This window comes from Choloepus didactylus, chromosome 14 (assembly GCF_015220235.1).
Source record: "Choloepus didactylus isolate mChoDid1 chromosome 14, mChoDid1.pri, whole genome shotgun sequence".
NCBI lineage: Eukaryota > Metazoa > Chordata > Mammalia > Pilosa > Megalonychidae > Choloepus > Choloepus didactylus.
Window position 1 is genome coordinate 99,404,157 of NC_051320.1, and position 16,781 is coordinate 99,420,937.

General features: G+C 66.8%; 4 protein-coding genes across 6 annotated transcripts in view; 1 reads left to right on the top strand and 3 right to left on the bottom strand.

The window, feature by feature from the left end:
• Positions 1-4,417, bottom strand: part of CYHR1 (cysteine and histidine rich 1) — a 14,568-nt gene extending 10,151 nt beyond the window's left edge. The window contains 4 exon segments of the mRNA XM_037803194.1: positions 4,063-4,251; positions 4,253-4,298; positions 4,300-4,393; positions 4,396-4,417. Of these exon segments, the coding sequence (XP_037659122.1) occupies positions 4,063-4,251; positions 4,253-4,298; positions 4,300-4,393; positions 4,396-4,417 (351 nt within the window).
• Positions 4,418-5,549: 1,132 nt separating this feature from the next.
• On the bottom strand, positions 5,550-7,174 carry LOC119509263 (cysteine and histidine-rich protein 1-like). The gene is made up of 2 exons (XM_037803196.1): positions 6,522-7,174; positions 5,550-6,297 (listed from the first exon to the last, which is right to left on the bottom strand). Exons 1-2 carry the CDS (start codon positions 6,612-6,614, stop codon positions 5,812-5,814), a joined length of 579 nt encoding a protein of 192 aa, XP_037659124.1. The 5' UTR covers positions 6,615-7,174; the 3' UTR covers positions 5,550-5,811.
• A 108-nt stretch (positions 7,175-7,282) lies between these two features.
• Positions 7,283-14,527, top strand: KIFC2 (kinesin family member C2). 3 transcript variants are annotated; one of them, XM_037803187.1, is made up of 18 exons: positions 7,288-7,554; positions 7,789-7,870; positions 8,028-8,179; positions 8,463-8,601; positions 8,766-8,872; positions 8,949-9,014; positions 9,100-9,228; positions 9,597-9,674; positions 9,792-9,906; positions 9,983-10,092; positions 10,424-10,532; positions 10,632-10,789; positions 12,364-12,468; positions 12,557-12,678; positions 12,771-12,894; positions 13,000-13,129; positions 13,217-13,473; positions 13,575-13,967. In XM_037803187.1, the coding sequence occupies exons 1-18, from the start codon at positions 7,456-7,458 to the stop codon at positions 13,827-13,829; spliced, it is 2,337 nt and encodes a 778-aa protein (XP_037659115.1). In that variant the 5' UTR covers positions 7,288-7,455; the 3' UTR covers positions 13,830-13,967. The 3 variants fall into 3 exon arrangements, with proteins under 3 accessions (XP_037659114.1, XP_037659115.1, XP_037659116.1); XM_037803186.1 differs by having other exon boundaries at positions 7,283-7,554; positions 13,217-14,527; XM_037803188.1 differs by lacking the exon at positions 13,217-13,473 and having other exon boundaries at positions 7,289-7,554; positions 13,575-13,844.
• Positions 14,187-16,240, bottom strand: FOXH1 (forkhead box H1). Its single transcript, XM_037803195.1, has 3 exons — positions 15,991-16,240; positions 15,530-15,634; positions 14,187-15,430 (listed from the first exon to the last, which is right to left on the bottom strand). Exons 1-3 carry the CDS (start codon positions 16,141-16,143, stop codon positions 14,633-14,635), a joined length of 1,056 nt encoding a protein of 351 aa, XP_037659123.1. The 5' UTR covers positions 16,144-16,240; the 3' UTR covers positions 14,187-14,632.
• Positions 16,241-16,781: the final 541 nt, after the last annotated feature.

The window sequence follows — 16,781 nt, forward strand, 5'->3', positions numbered from 1 at the left end:
GATCCCAAGCCCTGCTCTGGCCCTGAAACCCTCTTCCTTCCTCCTGGGTGCCGACCATCTTCTGAGGCAGCACTGCCCATGGCCCCTGCCCATCTCCCCTGCCCCCCACCCTGGCACTCACCCCCCATGGTCCCTCTACTCCCCCTGCTCAGCTACCCTGCCACCATCGCCTGCCTCTTCCTCACCACTTCAATCAAAAGTGGGTTCTAAGGGGGCACACGGCTGCTGGGGGTGAAGCCAGAACTCAGAGCCTCCAGGCAGGCTGGGGTCCAAGGCCTGAAACCAGCGGAGCCATCGCGAGAGGGCAGCCGGCAGCCGAGAGGGCAGCCGGCAGCCATGCGGGACCGCCAAGCCCTCAGCCTCAATCTCCCTAAACACATGCTGGTCGGGATGAAAAGGAGCCACAATGACAAGAGCAGCACCGCCAGGAAACACAGGCTTCCTGGCTGAGCAGAGGCCCAGCAGTGCCCTCCTCCCTGCCCATGGGTCTGGGCTGCCCAGGTGAGTGTGGCTCAGCAGCTCTTTCCAGCCACGTCCCTTACTGTGGAGAGCCAGCCTGCCCTGGTCCAGCATGGCCACCGCTTGGCGTCGGGAAAGGGGCAGCCGAGGCTCCCAGCTGTGCAGGTGCAGGTGGGTGGGGACCCCCACCCCATGAGCAGCACAACCAGTCCCCCCGCTTCCTGCCCCTTTTGCCAACATGGTTGACCAACAGGTACCCGGGACCCTTGCACCAGGATCTGGCCTAGTCCTGAGTGGAGAGGTTGGGGTCGGGTGCAGCCTGGCATAAGCAACCCCACCTGGGGCAGGTGACAGGAGGTCCTTGGGGACCCGGAGAGGAACGAGCTAGGAGAGCACAGGGGGTGTACCAGGGGCAGCACGGGGCTGGAAGGCACAGGCTGGACTGCATCCCTGTGACAGCACCCGGACTGACCCTTTGCTCTGACATCAGGACACGGCCAGCTCTTGTGGCCAAGAGCTGGTGCTGGCCTTGAAGAACTGCCCCGAGGGATGGAAAAGACAGGCGTCCCCTCTTAACAGATGCAGGCCTGGGGCCTGGGGCCGGTTCTGTCTTACGGGAGACCCCACCGGGCCTCGTGTGGGGGCAGGACCCAGGAGGGATGGAGGGTCTGGCAGCGGCGGCCCCTCTGCCCCAAGCACTGCTCACCTGCCTGCCCAGACTGTCTTGGCATCTGCCCCGGACTCTAGAAGTGGCGAAGACCTTGTCAGGCCTGTCATGCAGGACACACCTGACACCCACACGGAACATCAAAGCCAGCTCTCGCTGCACCTGCTGCGTCCCCGCACGGCTCAGGCGTCGCAGGGAGAGCCTTGGCCAGACCCCACCTGCACTGGCTCAGTGGGCCCCTGGGAAAGCCCCTGTCCAGCCCTCGTCTGCTCTGGGGGATGAGTGCTTCCCCCCACCGCCCAGAATCCCCGGCAGCCCAGCAGTGGGCTCTGGCTGGCTGGACAGCAGGCTCTTGGCCAGCTCCCGAGGCCTGTGGGAGTTGTCCCTGGTGGCACCAGGCACAGCAGACCCTGGGGCTCAGCTTGGCCCCAAGGCCCTTCTCCTTGCCCCAGAGCTGGGTGCCCGGCAGCCCAGAGTGCGTGGGGTGGCCCGTGCCTCCTCTGAGCTTCGTGTTTTGCTGGGTCAGGCAGAGCACTGGCCAGCAGGAGCAGAGAGCAGGACACGTCGCACGTGAGACTCACCCACCAGACGCTGGCTCAGTCCGAGGGCCAACAGGAGACGGAGGCTGGGCCCTGCCAGGGAGCTGGGACCCACCCAGGACTCCACAGCCCACACCGTCCATGACCCACCCCCCAGGGAGCAGACACAGCCTGGGTGACAGCAGCTTGGGGGCTCTGGGCTTGTCCTGGCCCCCCTGCCCCTCCACATCCCCGTCCCCATGGGTAAAACGGGGCTACGACAGTGACTGAGCTCAGGCTGCCATGAGGGTTGAAAGGAACACTGACAAAGAAGGGCACTGGGGCAGCCCTGTCCCTCTCCCTCAGGCTGTCCTGGAGTCCGCCGCACTTGAGCCACTCGGCACAGGGACTGCTGGACAGGCTGGCCCCACATGCCCCGACCATGGTACGTGGCAGGTCTGTGTGCAGCCAAAGGGAGTTCTAACCCTTCTATAGCCCGGGGCTCTTCCACCAATCTCAAGTTCTAGACCCTTCTCCAGACTTCCAAAGACGCAAGGAAAACACTTGTGCTACTGAGACCCCGTGTCACCTGGAAAGAACGGAGAGATGAGGTGAGCAGAAGGCTGGAGGCAGAGCCTACAGCTGGGTCAGGCCCCAGGGCCCTTCTTGTTTCAGGTGGCCTGTCCCAGAGCAGCTGCTAAGGAGAACTCACGGGTCAGGGGAGGGCACGGCCTGGGAGGTCCTCAGGTCAGGGGCAAGTGCAGCACTTCCCTCTCCATCAGAGCCTCCCGGCTGCCCAGGAAAACGCTCAGCTACCAGCACAGTGCAGGCCGGGCCGGTTTGAACCAGCCTAGCTCACAGGCAGAGCTGCAGTTCTCTGTGCTGGCCAAGGCCTGGCTGGGGGTCAGAGTGGACCAGGGGCCAGCACCACGTGGTCCCTTGTTCTGCCAGGTGTGGCTCCAGCCCATTCACTGGAGGAGGATCAAGGAGACAAGGCTGTCCCCCACCAGTGGCCTGGCTCCCTGGGCTCTCACTGAGGGCCTCTGGGAGGATCCAAAGACTGTGGGCAAGGACAGAAGGATCTGGGAGGTAGAGGTCCTGAGAGGTGCCCCAAGGCCGAGGTGGCAGCTGGCAAAAGGGCTCCCTTGGCTGGCCTGGGGCCAGAAGGTCCACGTATTCTTGAACTAGGGTCCCAGCCAGGAGCTTTCTGAAACCTAGAGGGGTTGAAAGCCACTGTCCTCTCCCCAAACAGCTCAACCCACCTTCCTTCCAATGCCTTTTCCTCTCCTCATCATCCATGAAAACGGGTTCCCCTGGGGTCCCCCCAGCCATCTTGTGCCAGGCCACAGAAAGGACTTGGAGATTCAGACTCAGGAAAGGGCAACCCAGACCAGCTCCTGCACTGGCTTACTACAAAAGCAGCTCCTAGCCCAGAGCCCTGGCTTGTAACAGGTGCAGGGAGAACGAACCCCCATTAGCCATCCCAGCTCCTTAAGTGCAAATAAGGCAGAGAGAGGTCCTGCCTCGCTCCTCACTGGGGCTCAGTGGGGAGGGGACAGAGATCAGAGATGGGGGCTGAGGTGCAGAGAGAGGCAGAGGCGACCACATCAGGCTTCCAGGTAGGGACCTGCACACCAGCTCCGGCTGTCAACCCGAGGTCTGCCTCGCTGCTACCTGGGAGGGGGCACAGGCTAGACCCACCTGGGCCAGGTACCCTCTCCCAGTTAAGGGCCCCAAGTCCAGCCCTCACACTGAGTGCTGGAAGCCTAGAAAGCCAGGGCCTGGCGGAGGCGGGGTGGGCTGGGGAAGCCGAGCTTGGGGTGTGGCTTGTCCAGAAGACAGAGGGTTCATCCAGACCAGGGATGGGGGGGGGGGGTGTCCCCTAAGTCATTAAACTTCTTTGAGAAAGAAATGAACAAGGTAGAGAGAATTCTTTCACTTGGGAATGCAAAGAAAAAAAAAGGCAGAAAGAGAGGAGCAGGGGAAGGGGAGGAAAGGCTTGGGGGTGTGGCTGTGAAAAGAGTAGAAAAGCAGCTCTTGAGTGCGGAGACAGGATGGGGGCTCCCTGAGCCCTGGGAATGCCAGGCAGCGGCAGAGGCCAGGGGACATGTCCATGTCACCAGCCCTCCACTGGGCTCGGCCTGAGAACAGGGCATCGCAGGAATTTGGAAAAGAAAAGAGTCCTAACTAGGACTTGAGAGACGCAGATTGGAGATTTAGATAAACCAAAAGAAGGAGTAAGGTTCAGAGCAGGAAACAAGAAAGTCCTGACGCGAAGCCAAGAAGCAGCTTCGGAGCGGCCGCCGGACGCAGCCGGCGGAAGTGAGGGCAGCGGGCTCGGGGCCTCCGGGCTGGGCCTCGGGAGAGGCGCGGGGCCTGGAGCCCCGGGCCGGGTCGGGGTCGGGCCGGCGGCCCTACCTGGTACACGGAGGCCTTGGGCAGGTCCAGGCAGACGGTGCAGCACAGCACCGAGTAGAGCCGCTCCTCCAGCTTCCCGCTGCCCGCCGCCGCCGCCGCCGCCGCCGCCTCGGCCGCCTCGGCCGCCCGCAGCCGCTTCTTGGGCGGCGCGTCGGGGTCGCCGGCCGCCTCCTGCAGCTGCCGGGCGCCGGGCCAGGCCCGCCTCGTCGGGGAGCCCGGGCCCCGCCGCCTCGCCGCGCCGCCGCCGCCCGGCCCCGCGGCCGCCCCGGGCCCGGCTCCACCCCGACTCCGGCCGGCACGGCGCCGGCGGGCCCCGCGGCCGGGCCGCCCCGCCGGCCTCCTCGGCGCCGGACATCGCGGCCGGCCGGTCCGGCGGGCGGGTGCCGGCGCGCTCCCGCGGCTGGAAGTGGAGGGGGCGCCGCGCGCATCCCGCCGCCCTCTAGCCGCCGCCGCGACCCCGCAGCCCCCGCTCCCGTCGCCGCCGCCTCAGGGGGTCTGGCCCGCGCGTCGCCCCGCAGCCGCCGCGGCCCCCGACTTCGGCGCGGCCGCCATCTTTGTTTTCGCTGCGCGCTCCCCCCGCCCCGCCGCCCCCGCCCCCTCCGTCCGCCGCGTCACGTGTGCCCCCGCGCGCGGCCAATGGGAACGCCGGTCGGGGCGAGGCGGCGCGGCGGCCAGGGCCATTGGACGCCGAAGGCGCCTGAGGTCCCGCCCCCTGCAGAAGAGGGGCCGGAAGGGGGCGTGGCCCGGCGCCGCGCGGGGGCGCGCCCCTGGGGGCGGGCACTGCGCTCCGGCCTCCCCGCGTGGCGCCCACCCCCGAGCGGGCCTGAGAGGACGCTGGGCACTCCCCGGCCCCGCAACCCCAGCTGTGTGCGCGTCTTTGTCCTCCAGGACTCGGGTTTGCGGGTGCGGGACTCTGGCCCAGCCATGCGGATGGGAAGGGCCCAAGCGAGCAAACCCACCGACCATTCTAGGTCCTTTGCGGGACCGAATGTGCTTCCACAAGACGCGAGGGGAGGGATTGCCCTGGGAGGCCCCCGGACCCCGAATCTAACCCACTGCTCTGCCCAGTCCGTTTCCTGACCCTAAGGTGGGGGGCTGAAGAAGGGCCCACGGGGAAACCGAGGGTGTGAGGTAACTAGGACTTGGCTGGAAGCTGGGGGGTGGGGTGGCAAATAGGTGGAGGCGGCTTGGGATGGAACAGTTCCTGGCAACGGCTGTGGTACAGGCCTTGCCTGCCCCCATCCCAGCCGGCAGCCCCTGAAGGTCACTGCCCCAGAGGGCCACCTGCCAGGCCAGGATATCTGGGACTTCTCCCAGCCCTGGGGACCCTCCAAAGGTCTCAGCAGGAGGCCAGGCTGGTGAGGCCCTGTGCTGGTTCCAAAGCATCCTCTCCCTTTGCTCCAGGAAACCAGTTGTGGCCCAGGGCCTTAGAGAGCTACTGGAGAAGCCTTCAGTCCCTCTCAAGAAAGGGCAGATTCCACATTCCTGCTGAATTCCTAAGGTTTATTGGAGACCAAGCTTCTATCTGTATCCACAACCATGTCCTGCCCAGAATCAGGCCCCCAAGTGTGCCTCAGACTGTCCGTCTTCAGTGGTCGAGGCCAATCCCTGCACGACCAGAGAGGCAGACCCCCGGCTCTGCCCCTGACGAGTCAAACTGCACCAAGTCCAGCCTGTCTTTACGGGAGGATGCTCCAGGGGCAGGCCTGTGGAAGCCAGGAGGGAGGCCCTGCCCCACTGACTCTGCTGTCAGCCCCACTGCAGGTGCTGTGTGTGCAGGGCTCGGCAGTAGGCCCAGCTGCCCACAGCCAGGGCCCAGCGACCGGCGTCCTCCTTTGGCAGCAGCAGTTTGTCCTCCTCCAGCCGGCTCAGGAGGCCGGCCACCCCCAGCATCGCGCCCCCCCACATCCCATAAGTGTTGGCCGTGAAAACAGCCACGATGAGGATGGTCACTGAGACTACCAGCAGCACTGCCTGGCCGGCCACGGATCGGCCCTCAGCGCCGAGGTGCTCACCAGCCACGGCCAGCACCATGCCTCCTCCCAGCAGCAGGTTGGCAGAGGAGTGGTCCCCGTTCACCCAGTGGAAATCGAAGGCCAGAAGGGGCAGGCCGATGACAGTGGCCACCCAGGCTCCCGCCACACAGTCTTCATCCATACCCAGCCCTGGGGCCAGCACGGTGGCGGTGGCAGCCAAGGCCTGGAGCAAGAAGCCAGCAGCGGCCCCTCGGCTTGCCTGTCAACACAGGGAAAGAAGACGACGTGGGGAAAGGAGGCCAAGAAGGGTCTGGGCTCTCATTTGCCCCCCCCCACTTATCTCCCACCACCTTCCCCCATTCCAGGGAAACGGCCTAAGTCCTGGGGATAGGATGGGGTGCAGGGCCAGAGGGAGAGAGACCTGCTGCAGCACCTGGGATTTCCTTCTCCAGGACCTCTCCGTGCCCCCCCTGGTCTACTCACCTGGGCGGTGCACATGGCTGCATGCAGAGACACCACTGCAAGTGCCAGATGGGAGAGGGCTGTGCTCCACTCATCCCCAAACTTGGGGGCCATGGTGCCTCTGCTGGTCGTGAGTTTGAGGGGGCAGCTGGTAGGGGATCCTGAACTTTGTAGAGGAAGAGACAGTGAGAAAGCAGGAGCTGTAAGGGCCGCTGTCCAGGATGCCCAGGTTCTAGGGCCCCACCTATAAGTCCTGGGGCCCTTGAAGCTGAGGGACCCAACGGTGGGGGAGAATGCTCCAATTCTGCCGGGGGAAGGGCGAGGGTGGAGGTGGGGTGGGTGCTGCTAGGCGGCGCGGGGTCTGGGCCCGATGGGCATGGGCCCACGGGATCGAGAGTCCCAGTGGGGGATGCCGGGGCCCACGCGCGGCCTGGATTTGTTCCCTGCGCCCAGGGAGGCGGCGGGGGCCCCGGCGGGCGTCCGGCCCGGTGCGCGGCTCGGAGCCGGAGCTCGGCCGCAGGCGCGGCGGCAGCGGGAGGACAAGCCTGCTCTCCGCCCGCCCAACTCGGGCTGCGGCTCCGCGCCGCGCTCCCGTCTCGTTCTTCCCCGAGCGCGCGGCCCCGGGCGCGCCACCACCGAGAGCCGCGGAGCCTAGAGCGGCCGGGGCGGGCGGCGGGCGGGCCTCGGAGGAGGGCTCCGCCCCGGGCGCGGCGGGCGGGCCTGGGCGGGCACCTGTCCGCGGGGGGCTCCGAGAGGCGGGGCCGCGGGCCAGGGGCGCTCGCGGGCGGGGGGCGGGGCTCCGCGGCCCCCGGGACACCTGTCCCCGCGCCCCGCCCCTCCGCCGCGGGGGCGGCCGCCCGAGCATGCGCACCGGCACTGCGGCGGGCGGGTGCGGAGCCGGGGCGCGGGGACGCGGGGCGGCGCGAAGCGGGGCCCGTCTGCCGCCCCGCTCCCCATGTACGCCTTTTACTCGCTGCTCATCTACATCTTCTACAGCCTCTTCCGCAGGGATGGCGGGGCAGCGGCGGCCGCGGAGCCCGGCGACCCCGTGCAGGTGAGCGGGGACGGTCCCCGCGGCCGGTCCCCCGTGCGCCGGGTCCTGGCAGGCCCGCGCAGCCCACGTCGTCAGGACGCTGACGCCGGGGAGCGGGGGCCGTGCTGAGCACCCGTCTCTGTTCAGGTGTTGGAAGCCAGAGACCTCGGCCCCCACGCCTCTGGGCCAGTCCCCGGAGGGAGCCCCACAGGCGGCCGGCCCCCTCCTCAGGGGCTTCCCCTGCTCCCCCCCTAGAGCGCCCGCTGCAAGCCCAGAGGTCGCCGCCGCCCCGACCAGCCCACGCCGGACCCGGGGACTGAGCTGAGCGGCCCGGCCGGTGGGTGCTGCGAGTGCTCGGGAGCGCGGATCCCCGGGGGCGTCCAGAGAGAGAGGGGTGCCCTGATCTCCCTGGGAGGGAGGGTCCCGGCAGATGCTGCACGGCGGCCCAGCACGTGACCCCGGACCCCTGCCCGTCCCACCGCCTGGCTCCGCAGGCTGCTCCGAGTCCGAGGATGGGTCGGAAGGGGGAGCCGAGGGCCCCCCGGCCGCCGTCTCCCTGGAAGAGGCTCTCACGCGCCTTGCCGAGTTTCTCTCCGGCCAGCTGGGGGCAGAAGGCAGCCGCGGGAATCTTCTCGATCCCGGCCAGGTGAGCAGCACCGCGGGTCCGTGTGCCCTCTTTACTCCCCTGCTTTCCTGACTGGTCCCAGCTCCTGGGAATTCTGAGGGTTTCCTGTACCATGCTCTGGCCAGGACGCAGCTCCTGCTTTTGTCCTTAGACCGGCTCGTTTAGAAAGTCCCGTCTTTTTTGTGACTGCATGTGGAACTTGTCTCCAGGGCCCCATACTCTCCCCAGCCCTCACAGCTCCCACAGCCCTGGCCACCCCGCCACCTCAAACTTTCCTCTGTTCTGACTCCTATCTCCTTCACAGCCCGCTGAGGTTCCCCCACTTCTGACCGTGACCAGTCAGCTCTTGGCTCTCCTAGCATGGAGTCGGGGCCCCAGGGGGAGGCAGGCCCTGGTCCAGGGGACGCTACCTGCCTCTGGGGCGCAGACTCTCACTCCTGATGGTGCGTAGGGGTAGAAAATTTAGAAGGGATCCTGGGGAGGGAGCGAAGCCCATTGAGACCAGGGTGGCCTGGGGTCTGGAGTCCCAAGCCGAGTCCTGCTTCCGAAGTGCCCCTTTTTCAGGCCAGGCACCCCCCCAGTCCTAACTGAGTCTGTCCTACCACAGGGCCCCCAACCCAAGAAGAAAGCCTTTCTCATCCTGCCCCAGTCCTGGGGCAGCAGCTCTCAGAGTTGGAGGAGGAACAGAGGACTTGGCAGCTCATCCTTGGACAGGTGAGGGCCGTGAGTGGGCAGGAAGGGTGGGGGGCCTGAAGGAGGTGTTCCACCTTGCCCCCTTCCTTCTCCCCAGCTGGAAGAGCTAAAGCAGCAGCTAGAGCAGCAGGAAGAGGAGCTGGGCCGGCTGCGCCTGGGAGTGGTGAGGCTGCTGGCAGGAAGTGGGGCAGGGGCACCCAAGGGGGGCTGCGCTTTCAGAATAGGCCTGAGGGCTGCCCTCCCCACAGGGAGCCACAGACTCAGAGAAGAGGGTTCAGCACCTCACCCTGGAGAACGAGGCCCTGAAACAGAGCCTGAGCCTCATGCGGGACCTCCTGCTGCACTGGGGACCCGGCCTTGCCCTTGGGACCTCTCAGGTACCCTGCTCCTTAGCAGCATTGCCCCACAGCCCAGGGCCTCCACTTCAGGCTCCCAGCAGCTACTTGTGCTCCTTGGGCCTTGTGCATGGTCATGCAGGGCCACTGGCAGCAGGGGCAAAGCTGTCTGCCAGGATCCCGGGTCTGTGGGTGGGCCCCGGCATGGTCTGTGCAGGGCAGCCCCATCAGGTAGGCTGAGCTCACGTGAGTAACCCCCAGAACTGGCCCCAGGAGAGCAGAGGAGGGCCCCTGCGTGGGGTCTGGAGGCATAGGTTCACGCCAGCTCTCCTGCTCCTCTGGACTCGACTTTTCCACCTGTGCAAGGGGCCGGTGAGTGCCCCTCCCCGAGTTCTCTCCCGGTTCCCTAGGAGGAAGCAGGAGCTCTGGTTGAGCTCCAGAACCAGCTTCAGGAGGCCCAGGACACCACAGAAGCCCTCCGAGTCCAGGTGGGCAAGGGAATCCAGGGGCCCTGGAAGGGCTGGACCCTGGAGAGGGGAAGACTGAAGGCAGGGCCTAGTAAGTGCCTGTGCCCTCAGTGACAGGGGTGGGGTCTGGTGGGACAGCTGGGGGTCCAGGAGGTACAGCTGCAGGGCCTTCAGGGGGCCCTCCGGCAGCTCCAGCAAGAGACAGAACAGAACTGCAGGCAGGAGCTGCAGCAGATGCTTGGACAGCTGGCAGGTAAGGGCCGGCGGTGGGCGGGGCTCACGGAGGGCTGCGGGTGTGCGCCTGCCCTCCCAACAGTCTCCCCCACCAGGACTGCGGGTGCGCATGGCCAGCCTGCGCCAGGGCTGCGGGGACCTCCGAGGGCTGGTCAGCACCTTTACCCAGAGCTGCCAGGGCTCCCTGAGCGAGGCCCGGGGACAGGTCAGCACCCCTCCCCTCTTAGCACCCCTTCTCTGGCCCCTTTACTGTTCTGCTCTGGGTACCCCAGGCTAATGGAACGATTTTAGGCTTCTGGAACTGGATGCTACTGAGACCCTGGGCTGACCGCACCGTGTGGCCTGGCCCGTTTCCTTGCATGTGGTCCCCTTAGGTTCCTGGGGCTCACTGAATGACTCTTCAAGGGTCTGAGGCCCCAAGAACTCTGGATCCCCACAGCAAGTCTACACTGTCCCCCAGTGTTGCCCTCAGAGCTCCTCTCCCTATCCCAGGTCCTCTGCTGTACCTCCTTCCTTCCTCGTGTCCATTCCCCTAGGTCTCCTGGGCCCTGGGGGCACTGTCAGCTGAGGGGGCTGGGACCCAGCTCTCTGAGGAGCAGCAGGGACCCCCTGTGGGATACCAAGGGCGGCTGCTGGAGCCCAAGGGTACGGCGGGCTTGGGGACCGGGCAGGCGGCAGGGAGGAAGGGGAGCCTCTCAGAGCCAAGCCTAGGCCTGCACCTGCTGACCTGACCTCCGCCCCCAGGAAACATCCGTGTGCTGTGTCGGCTGAGGCCTGGGTGCCCCTCTAGCCTCGTGGCCACAGAGCCCGGCCCAGGTGGCATCGTCACCACCTGCTATCGAGGGCGCCAGCGCCGCTTCTACCTGGATTGGGTCTTCCCTCCAGATGCCAGCCAGGAGGAGGTGACGCTCTTCCCATCTTTGCACCTGTCGTGACCCCCAGAGTTCTCCGGGGTCCAGAAAGACGCCGGTGTCCCCTTCTCTGCTCCTGCCCGCTGTGGGGAGGGGGTGGCCAGGCTCCAGCAGGGACAGGGGCAGGGGAGAGGGCAGCCTGTGGGTCTGGGGAGCAGCAGCCCAGCCAGGCTTCTCCTTCCCTTCTGGGGTACTCCCTCTTTGCAGCTCCTCTCTCACCCTAAGCTCTGCAGGCCCAGAAGAAACAACCTTCTCGGTTTAGACAGAAAGGTTAATATCTGCAAAACCTAGTATCTTGACAGGAAACAAACCTAGGACACACATTTTTCCATAGTGACGGTTACTGCTTGTGTGGGGCATGGTTGGGGACTGTGCTGTGCCCCACAGGCTGTGTCTTGGTGCCTCCTCGCCCGGATCCTGGGCTCAGGGTCTGTCAGCTGTGAGGGCAGGCACCCCTGGTGCACCCAGCCTTGTCTTGCTTTGTGGCTGAGATGGGCAGTGGGCAGGTGAACAGGCGAGGTTTGAGCCTTGGCTCCCACGCTGCTTGTAACCCACTCTCCTTCCCTGCCACCCTTTACCACCAAACTCAGGTGGAAAGGCAGGAGTTATTTCTCAGTTTGTGTCCTTGCCATCCACCAACTTGCCTTATACTCACCATTTCTGTGTGCACACAAGCTTTGCCTGCCAGAGCTTCCTAGAGCTGAGGCTCAGTGGGGAGAGCCTTGGGATGGGCAGAGCTGGCAGGGACTCAGACCTGGCCCTCCAAGGGCCTCTGAGGCTCTTTGACCACCTGGCACCCATTGGGCTTCATAGGGCCAGTGCAGCTGGAGTGGCCAGCAGGTGGCCATGCTCCTCCTCACTTCTCAGGGTCCCACCCGCTCCTGAGCTCCCGTCCCGCTTGTTCACTGCCCTCTGGGCCCTGCTGTCTGAACCCAAGAGCCGAAGTCATCTGTCACCAGGCTTCTCCCCTTGCCCCCGTTCTCCCCAGCTCTGGGATGGGGTCACAGCCTACCTCACCCCAGTGATCTTACCCTTAGACCCCAGAGCCTGTGAGCCCACCAAGCCCCCAGCCACCTTCCAGTAGCCAACACCTCGAAAGCCCCAGCCGCATCGCCCCCAGGGCCTCCTCTGCATCCCCCCGGGGGCTCTGGCTGGCCTGTGTGCCAAGGGCTGCTCTGGGCTGCTGGCTGACAGCTCTGTGCGGTCCCCACCTCATGATGGTGAATAACTTGCCTCGGGCCACACCGGGGTTCTAAGCCCCGGCACCTGGAATATCCGTCTCCAGGACTCCAGCCTTTACGTGGGCTGCTCCCCTTTCCCGCCTCGCTGGTTCTTACTTTTGCCTCAGACCATAGGCAGACGCCGCCTTCTCCAGGGAGCCTCCCCGCTCTGTTGGGTGGTGGGTTCCAGCCTCCAGCAGCGATTCCCTGGAGTCCTGGTCCCAGTGGAATTAAGCTCTGCTCACACCCCACTGCCCGAGCACTCCCGAGAATCCCCTTCCACACCCACCTGGCCCGAACAGGGAGCTCATCGTGGGCTGCGGCACCCCTCACTTCCGCCTCCAGGTCTTCGGGGAGCTGGAGCCCGCTGTGCTGTCTTGCCTCCGCGGCTACAGTGTCTGCATTTTCACCTATGGTCAGACCGGAACCGGGAAGACATACAGCATGGAGGTGGGGTGTAGCCCACTCCCGAGGGGACGGCTCAGGGGGTCAGGGCGGCGCTGGAATGTGAGCCCGTCTGTGGCGCCCCGCCCCCCAGGGCCCACCTGAGGACCCCGGCATCGCTCCCAGGGCGCTGCAGTCGCTGTTCCGGGAGATGGGGGCCGGGGGGCAGCACCGCGTGAGCCTCAGCATGGTGGAGGTCTACAATGAGGCTGTCAGGTTAGGGTCGCAGCGAGGCCGCCCCCTTCCACCCAGGCCCAGGGCACCTCTGGCTCCCCTTTGGGCCCCAGAACCAAGCCCTCTCTCCCCAGGGACCTCCTGGCTCCAGGGCCTCCCGAGCGCCTGGCGGTGCGGCAGGGCCCGGCAGGCCAGGGGGGCATCCAGGTGGCCGGCCTCACGCACTGGGACGTTCCCGACCTGGACACGCTGCACCAGGTACGGCTGCTGAGGGCGCGGCACCCCCTTCGCGGGCCCCTGTCCTATCCTCCGGCCTGCGGGCGGGACCGCGCACCCGGCCAGCCCTGCTTGTCCGCCTTCCAGATGCTGAGCCTGGGGAGGAGCAACCGAGCCACCGCAGCCACAGCCATGAACCAGCGCAGCTCCCGCTCCCACGCCCTGGTCACGCTGACGCTGCGCGCGGCGGCCCCACCGCACGGTCCGGGCACCGCAGGTACCCTTGCGCGCGCCGGGATCCTGCTGGGGGACCACGGCGTACGGGCACGGCCTGCTCCACGTCGGGCCTCGCTCACCCCCGCAGGCACGCTGCACCTGGTGGACCTGGCGGGATCGGAGCGCGCCTGGAAGGCGGGGGCGGCCGGGGCGCCTGGGGGAGCGGGGGACGGGGCTCGGCGGCAGCGGGAGGCCCGCACCATCAACCGCTCCCTGCTGGCGCTGGGAGGCGTGATGGCCGCGCTGCGGGCCCGCCGGCCCCACGTTCCCTTCCGAGACTCGCAGCTCACGCGCCTGCTGCAGCCCGCGCTCGGGCCCGGCGCCACCGCGGTGCTGCTGCTGCAGGTGGGCGGCCCGGGGCGGGGCCGAGCGCGGAGGCGGGAGGGCGGTTTGCATGCCAAGCGCCGCCCCCTGGGGACCCGCCCACCAGCGCCGCCTCCCTGCAGATCTCCACGCGGCCGGAGGATCTCGGGGAGACCGTCTGCTCGCTCAAGTTCGCGGAGCGAGTGGGCCAGGTGGCGCTGGGGCCAGCCCGGCGCCGCAGGGTCCCGCGCTCAGGGACGCCCTCCTCCCTTAGCACCGACAGCCCGCTCACCGGGACCCCCTGTACTCCCACGCCGTCCCCTGGCAGCCCCCCAAGCCCGGGCCCGGACAGTGGTTCCAGTTCGGCCCTCGTGCCCCCCGGGGGCCTGCCCCGGTAGTTCTGCCTGCGGCCCTGCCCAAGGGGTCTGGGGTCGCGCCTCTGCTGGCAGAGGCTGCAGTGAAGCCCCCACACCCGGTCTCCCAGGGCACAACCTCCGTGACTTGTGGGTGCCCACCGCCGCCTAAACTCCCCAAGCCCACCCCACCCCCACCCCTTCAGTAATGTTAGGCCTGGGAAGTGATTGTCCCACCACCCCCCAACTAGGCCACAGGCCCTCAGCCCCCACCTTATCACCATTTGCTGTTATCATGGCACACAGCAGGGGATCCCTGAGCCAAGGAAGCAGACTGGGGCCAAGTGGTTGCCCAAGCACCACCTCTGCCCCCCGAAATCAGACTTCGCATTAAAATGGTGTAAGTTCCTTTATTGTCGTCTTCCCACCACCACCACCAAGACCTCGTAGGGTCCAGTCTTCCCCCCAAAAGGTGCTACTTGCTTCTTCCAGACAGTTGAGGGAGAGCAGGGCTTTAGGCAGGAGTCCCCATTGCGCTCTCCCTCCCCCATCCCGGAGCCAGGGAAGGGAGGTGACAGATGGTGATGGATGGACAGACGGACGATAGAAGCCTGAGCCCCTCTGGGCTGAGCCCTGCCCCTCCAGCCTTGCCTCTTGGGGTGGGGGGGCCTCGGGCAGGTTCCTGCTCGGCTGAGCTGCAGCCCTGGAGGTGCGGGTCTTCCAATAAACGTTGTGGACTCAGACCTTGGCTGCTGTGGCCGCAGGCGCGCTCCTCTCCTGCCTTGGTATCCTGGGGGCCCACAGGGTGGGTGGGGAGGGGAGGGACAGCTCTCCCTGCCCAGGTGGCCTTATAGGCTGTACCAGGAGAGCAGCCAGCCTGGGCCTGGGGCTGCCGGGTCCCGAGGGTGGCTGACCCACACGTCGTAGATGCTCTTGTTGGGTGGCACACCCTGGAAGAGTGTGTCTAGATCCCACAGCAGCCCTGGGGGCCCATGGGTTTCAGGGGCCACCCCCCAGTAGGACCGGCTGGTTGTGGGTGGGCACTGGGGGCAGGGGGAGGGTGGAGGTGGGGCCAAGGGCATGACCACGTTGGGGGTATAGACGGGCAAGTAGGAGGTGGGCAGCTGCCCCCAGAGCGGGGCCCTGTGCTCCCCGGGGCCTGGGGTACCCTGCAGGAAGTGCAGGGGCCAGGCCCTGGGTTCTGGGGAGAGGGGTGAGGGCTGGGTGTTTCCCCACTGGGAAGTCTGCCCCTCTCCCCTTGCGCCCTGGAGAGGGCAGTGGGGCCACTGAGACCTCTCAGAGGAGGACAGGGGTGGGGTGGGCCCTGCCTCCTCCAGGGGACCTGCTGGTGCTGGGCTTCTCCGCGGTGGCAGCTGGGGCCAGGGTGCCCCCTCCCCGGGGTTCCCCAGCAGGGACTTGATGCTGAAGCCCTCGCTGGGCGCCGGCGGGGGACTCGGCGGCCGGTAAGGCCGGCCGTGCAGCACGTAGGGGCCCAGGTCCTTGGCGAAGGCGCAGTGCTGGCCCCTGCCCTGCCAGCGCCGGCACAGCGCAGTGTTCTGCAGTCGCAGCGCCTCTGTCGGGATCAGGCTCACGTCGACTGCCCAGAAGTTGCCCTTGGCCTGGGGCTTCGCAGGGTCCTTGGGCACCTGGTGGGGGGGCAGGCTTGGGTGGGGCTGCCCGGGGCCCGGATGCTCAGGCCTATCTGCGCCCGCCCGCCCCTGGGCTCCGATCCTCGCGGGCCCCACCTTGCGGAAGCACGGGTTGGAGGAGAGGTTGTGGCGGATGGAGTCCTTCCAGCCTTCGTAGTCGTCCCTGAAGAAGGGGAACGCGGCCTGGACCTGACGGATGATCTGAAGCCACGGGGTGGGCGGCGGCACCGTGAGCCCGGGCTGGGGGGGCAGCGCCCCGCCTCTCCCCCCTGCGGCCTGTGATGCCCCCACTGCGCCGCGCCCCAGAGCATCTGTGCCCAGGGAGAAGAAGGTGCCGCCGGGAGGGGCCCTGGCTGAGCCCCTCAGCTCTGCCCGCGCCCAGCCCGGGACTTGCCCACTGGCATCTCGGGGTGGGACCTGGTGGGGGTGGAGGCCGGGACCTGAGTCCAGGAGGAGGTGGGGAAGGGGTCTGAGGAGGAGGAGCCCCACGGCGGGTGTTAGTGGGGGGTTCTGGAAAGGCCTGCCCACGGCGTGAGGGAGAGTGGGGGTCCTCTCACCTGGGCCAGCTTCAGCTTGCGGGAGGGCGCGGCCTGGATCACTAGGGCGATCATGGCCAAGTAGGTGTAGGGGGGCTTGTCATGCCGCAGGTACCTCTTCTTCCTTCTCTTGGGGGGCTGGGAGCCCGTGCCATGGTGGCTGCAGGGCCCCATGCAGGGGAGAGAGGCAGACAGCTTGGGTAGGGGCCTGGCCTGAGTGGAGGGCACAGGGCAGTGGGGATCTGCGGCTGGGCAGGGCCGGGGCCTGGGGCCGGCGGGGTGGGGCGGGCGCACCTTTTATCATTCGGATGGAAGGGGGAGGGGAATGGAGGGAGGAAGGCAGAGGGTGGGGGAGGGGTGAGTGCAGAGGGCTGCGACAATTAACAGGTTTCAGTTAATCTGAAAATGGGCGGGGAGGATTCCAGTTGGGGCTGCAGGCTGGCTGCTGGGGGCCTCAGTCCCCTGCCCTGGCCTGCTTTTGGATGCCCAGGCAGTCCCCTGCAAGCTGAAAGGAAAAGCCCTTCGAAGGGACACACGACATGCTGGCTCCTTCATCCTTTCCGCCTGGGCCGTGGTCTTGGGGTCCCATTTGACAGATGGGGGAGTGATTAGCCCAGGCTGACAGGACCCCCTTTGCCCAGCGTGTGAAAGGCTGGAGAGCTGCCTGCTCAGAACTCAAGGCCAAGCAGCTAGTAGGACCAGAGAGGGTGGACATCCACCTGAGGGGTGATCCAGGAGGGCTTCCTGGAGGAAATGGCTGTGGAGCCCCCACCCCAGGAACACCCTCCCAGGAACAAAAGAGGGCTGGAGTT

Excerpts from the sequence above, each read along its gene's own strand:
- KIFC2 (XM_037803186.1), top strand. The coding sequence starts at position 7,456 with ATGTACGCCTTTTACTCGCTGCTCATCTACATCTTCTACAGCCTCTTC. Across the intron at positions 8,602-8,765 it reads GCAGACTCTCACTCCTGATG|GGCCCCCAACCCAAGAAGAA; the intron begins GTGCGTAGGGGT and ends GTCCTACCACAG. Across the intron at positions 13,130-13,216 it reads GCACGGTCCGGGCACCGCAG|GCACGCTGCACCTGGTGGAC; the intron begins GTACCCTTGCGC and ends TCACCCCCGCAG.
- LOC119509263 (XM_037803196.1), bottom strand. The coding sequence starts at position 6,614 with ATGGCCCCCAAGTTTGGGGATGAGTGGAGCACAGCCCTCTCCCATCTG. Across the intron at positions 6,298-6,521 it reads CAGCCATGTGCACCGCCCAG|GCAAGCCGAGGGGCCGCTGC; the intron begins GTGAGTAGACCA and ends CTGTGTTGACAG.
- FOXH1 (XM_037803195.1), bottom strand. The coding sequence starts at position 16,143 with ATGGGGCCCTGCAGCCACCATGGCACGGGCTCCCAGCCCCCCAAGAGA. Across the intron at positions 15,635-15,990 it reads GCAAGCTGAAGCTGGCCCAG|ATCATCCGTCAGGTCCAGGC; the intron begins GTGAGAGGACCC and ends CCGTGGCTTCAG. Across the intron at positions 15,431-15,529 it reads CCAACCCGTGCTTCCGCAAG|GTGCCCAAGGACCCTGCGAA; the intron begins GTGGGGCCCGCG and ends CCCCCCCACCAG.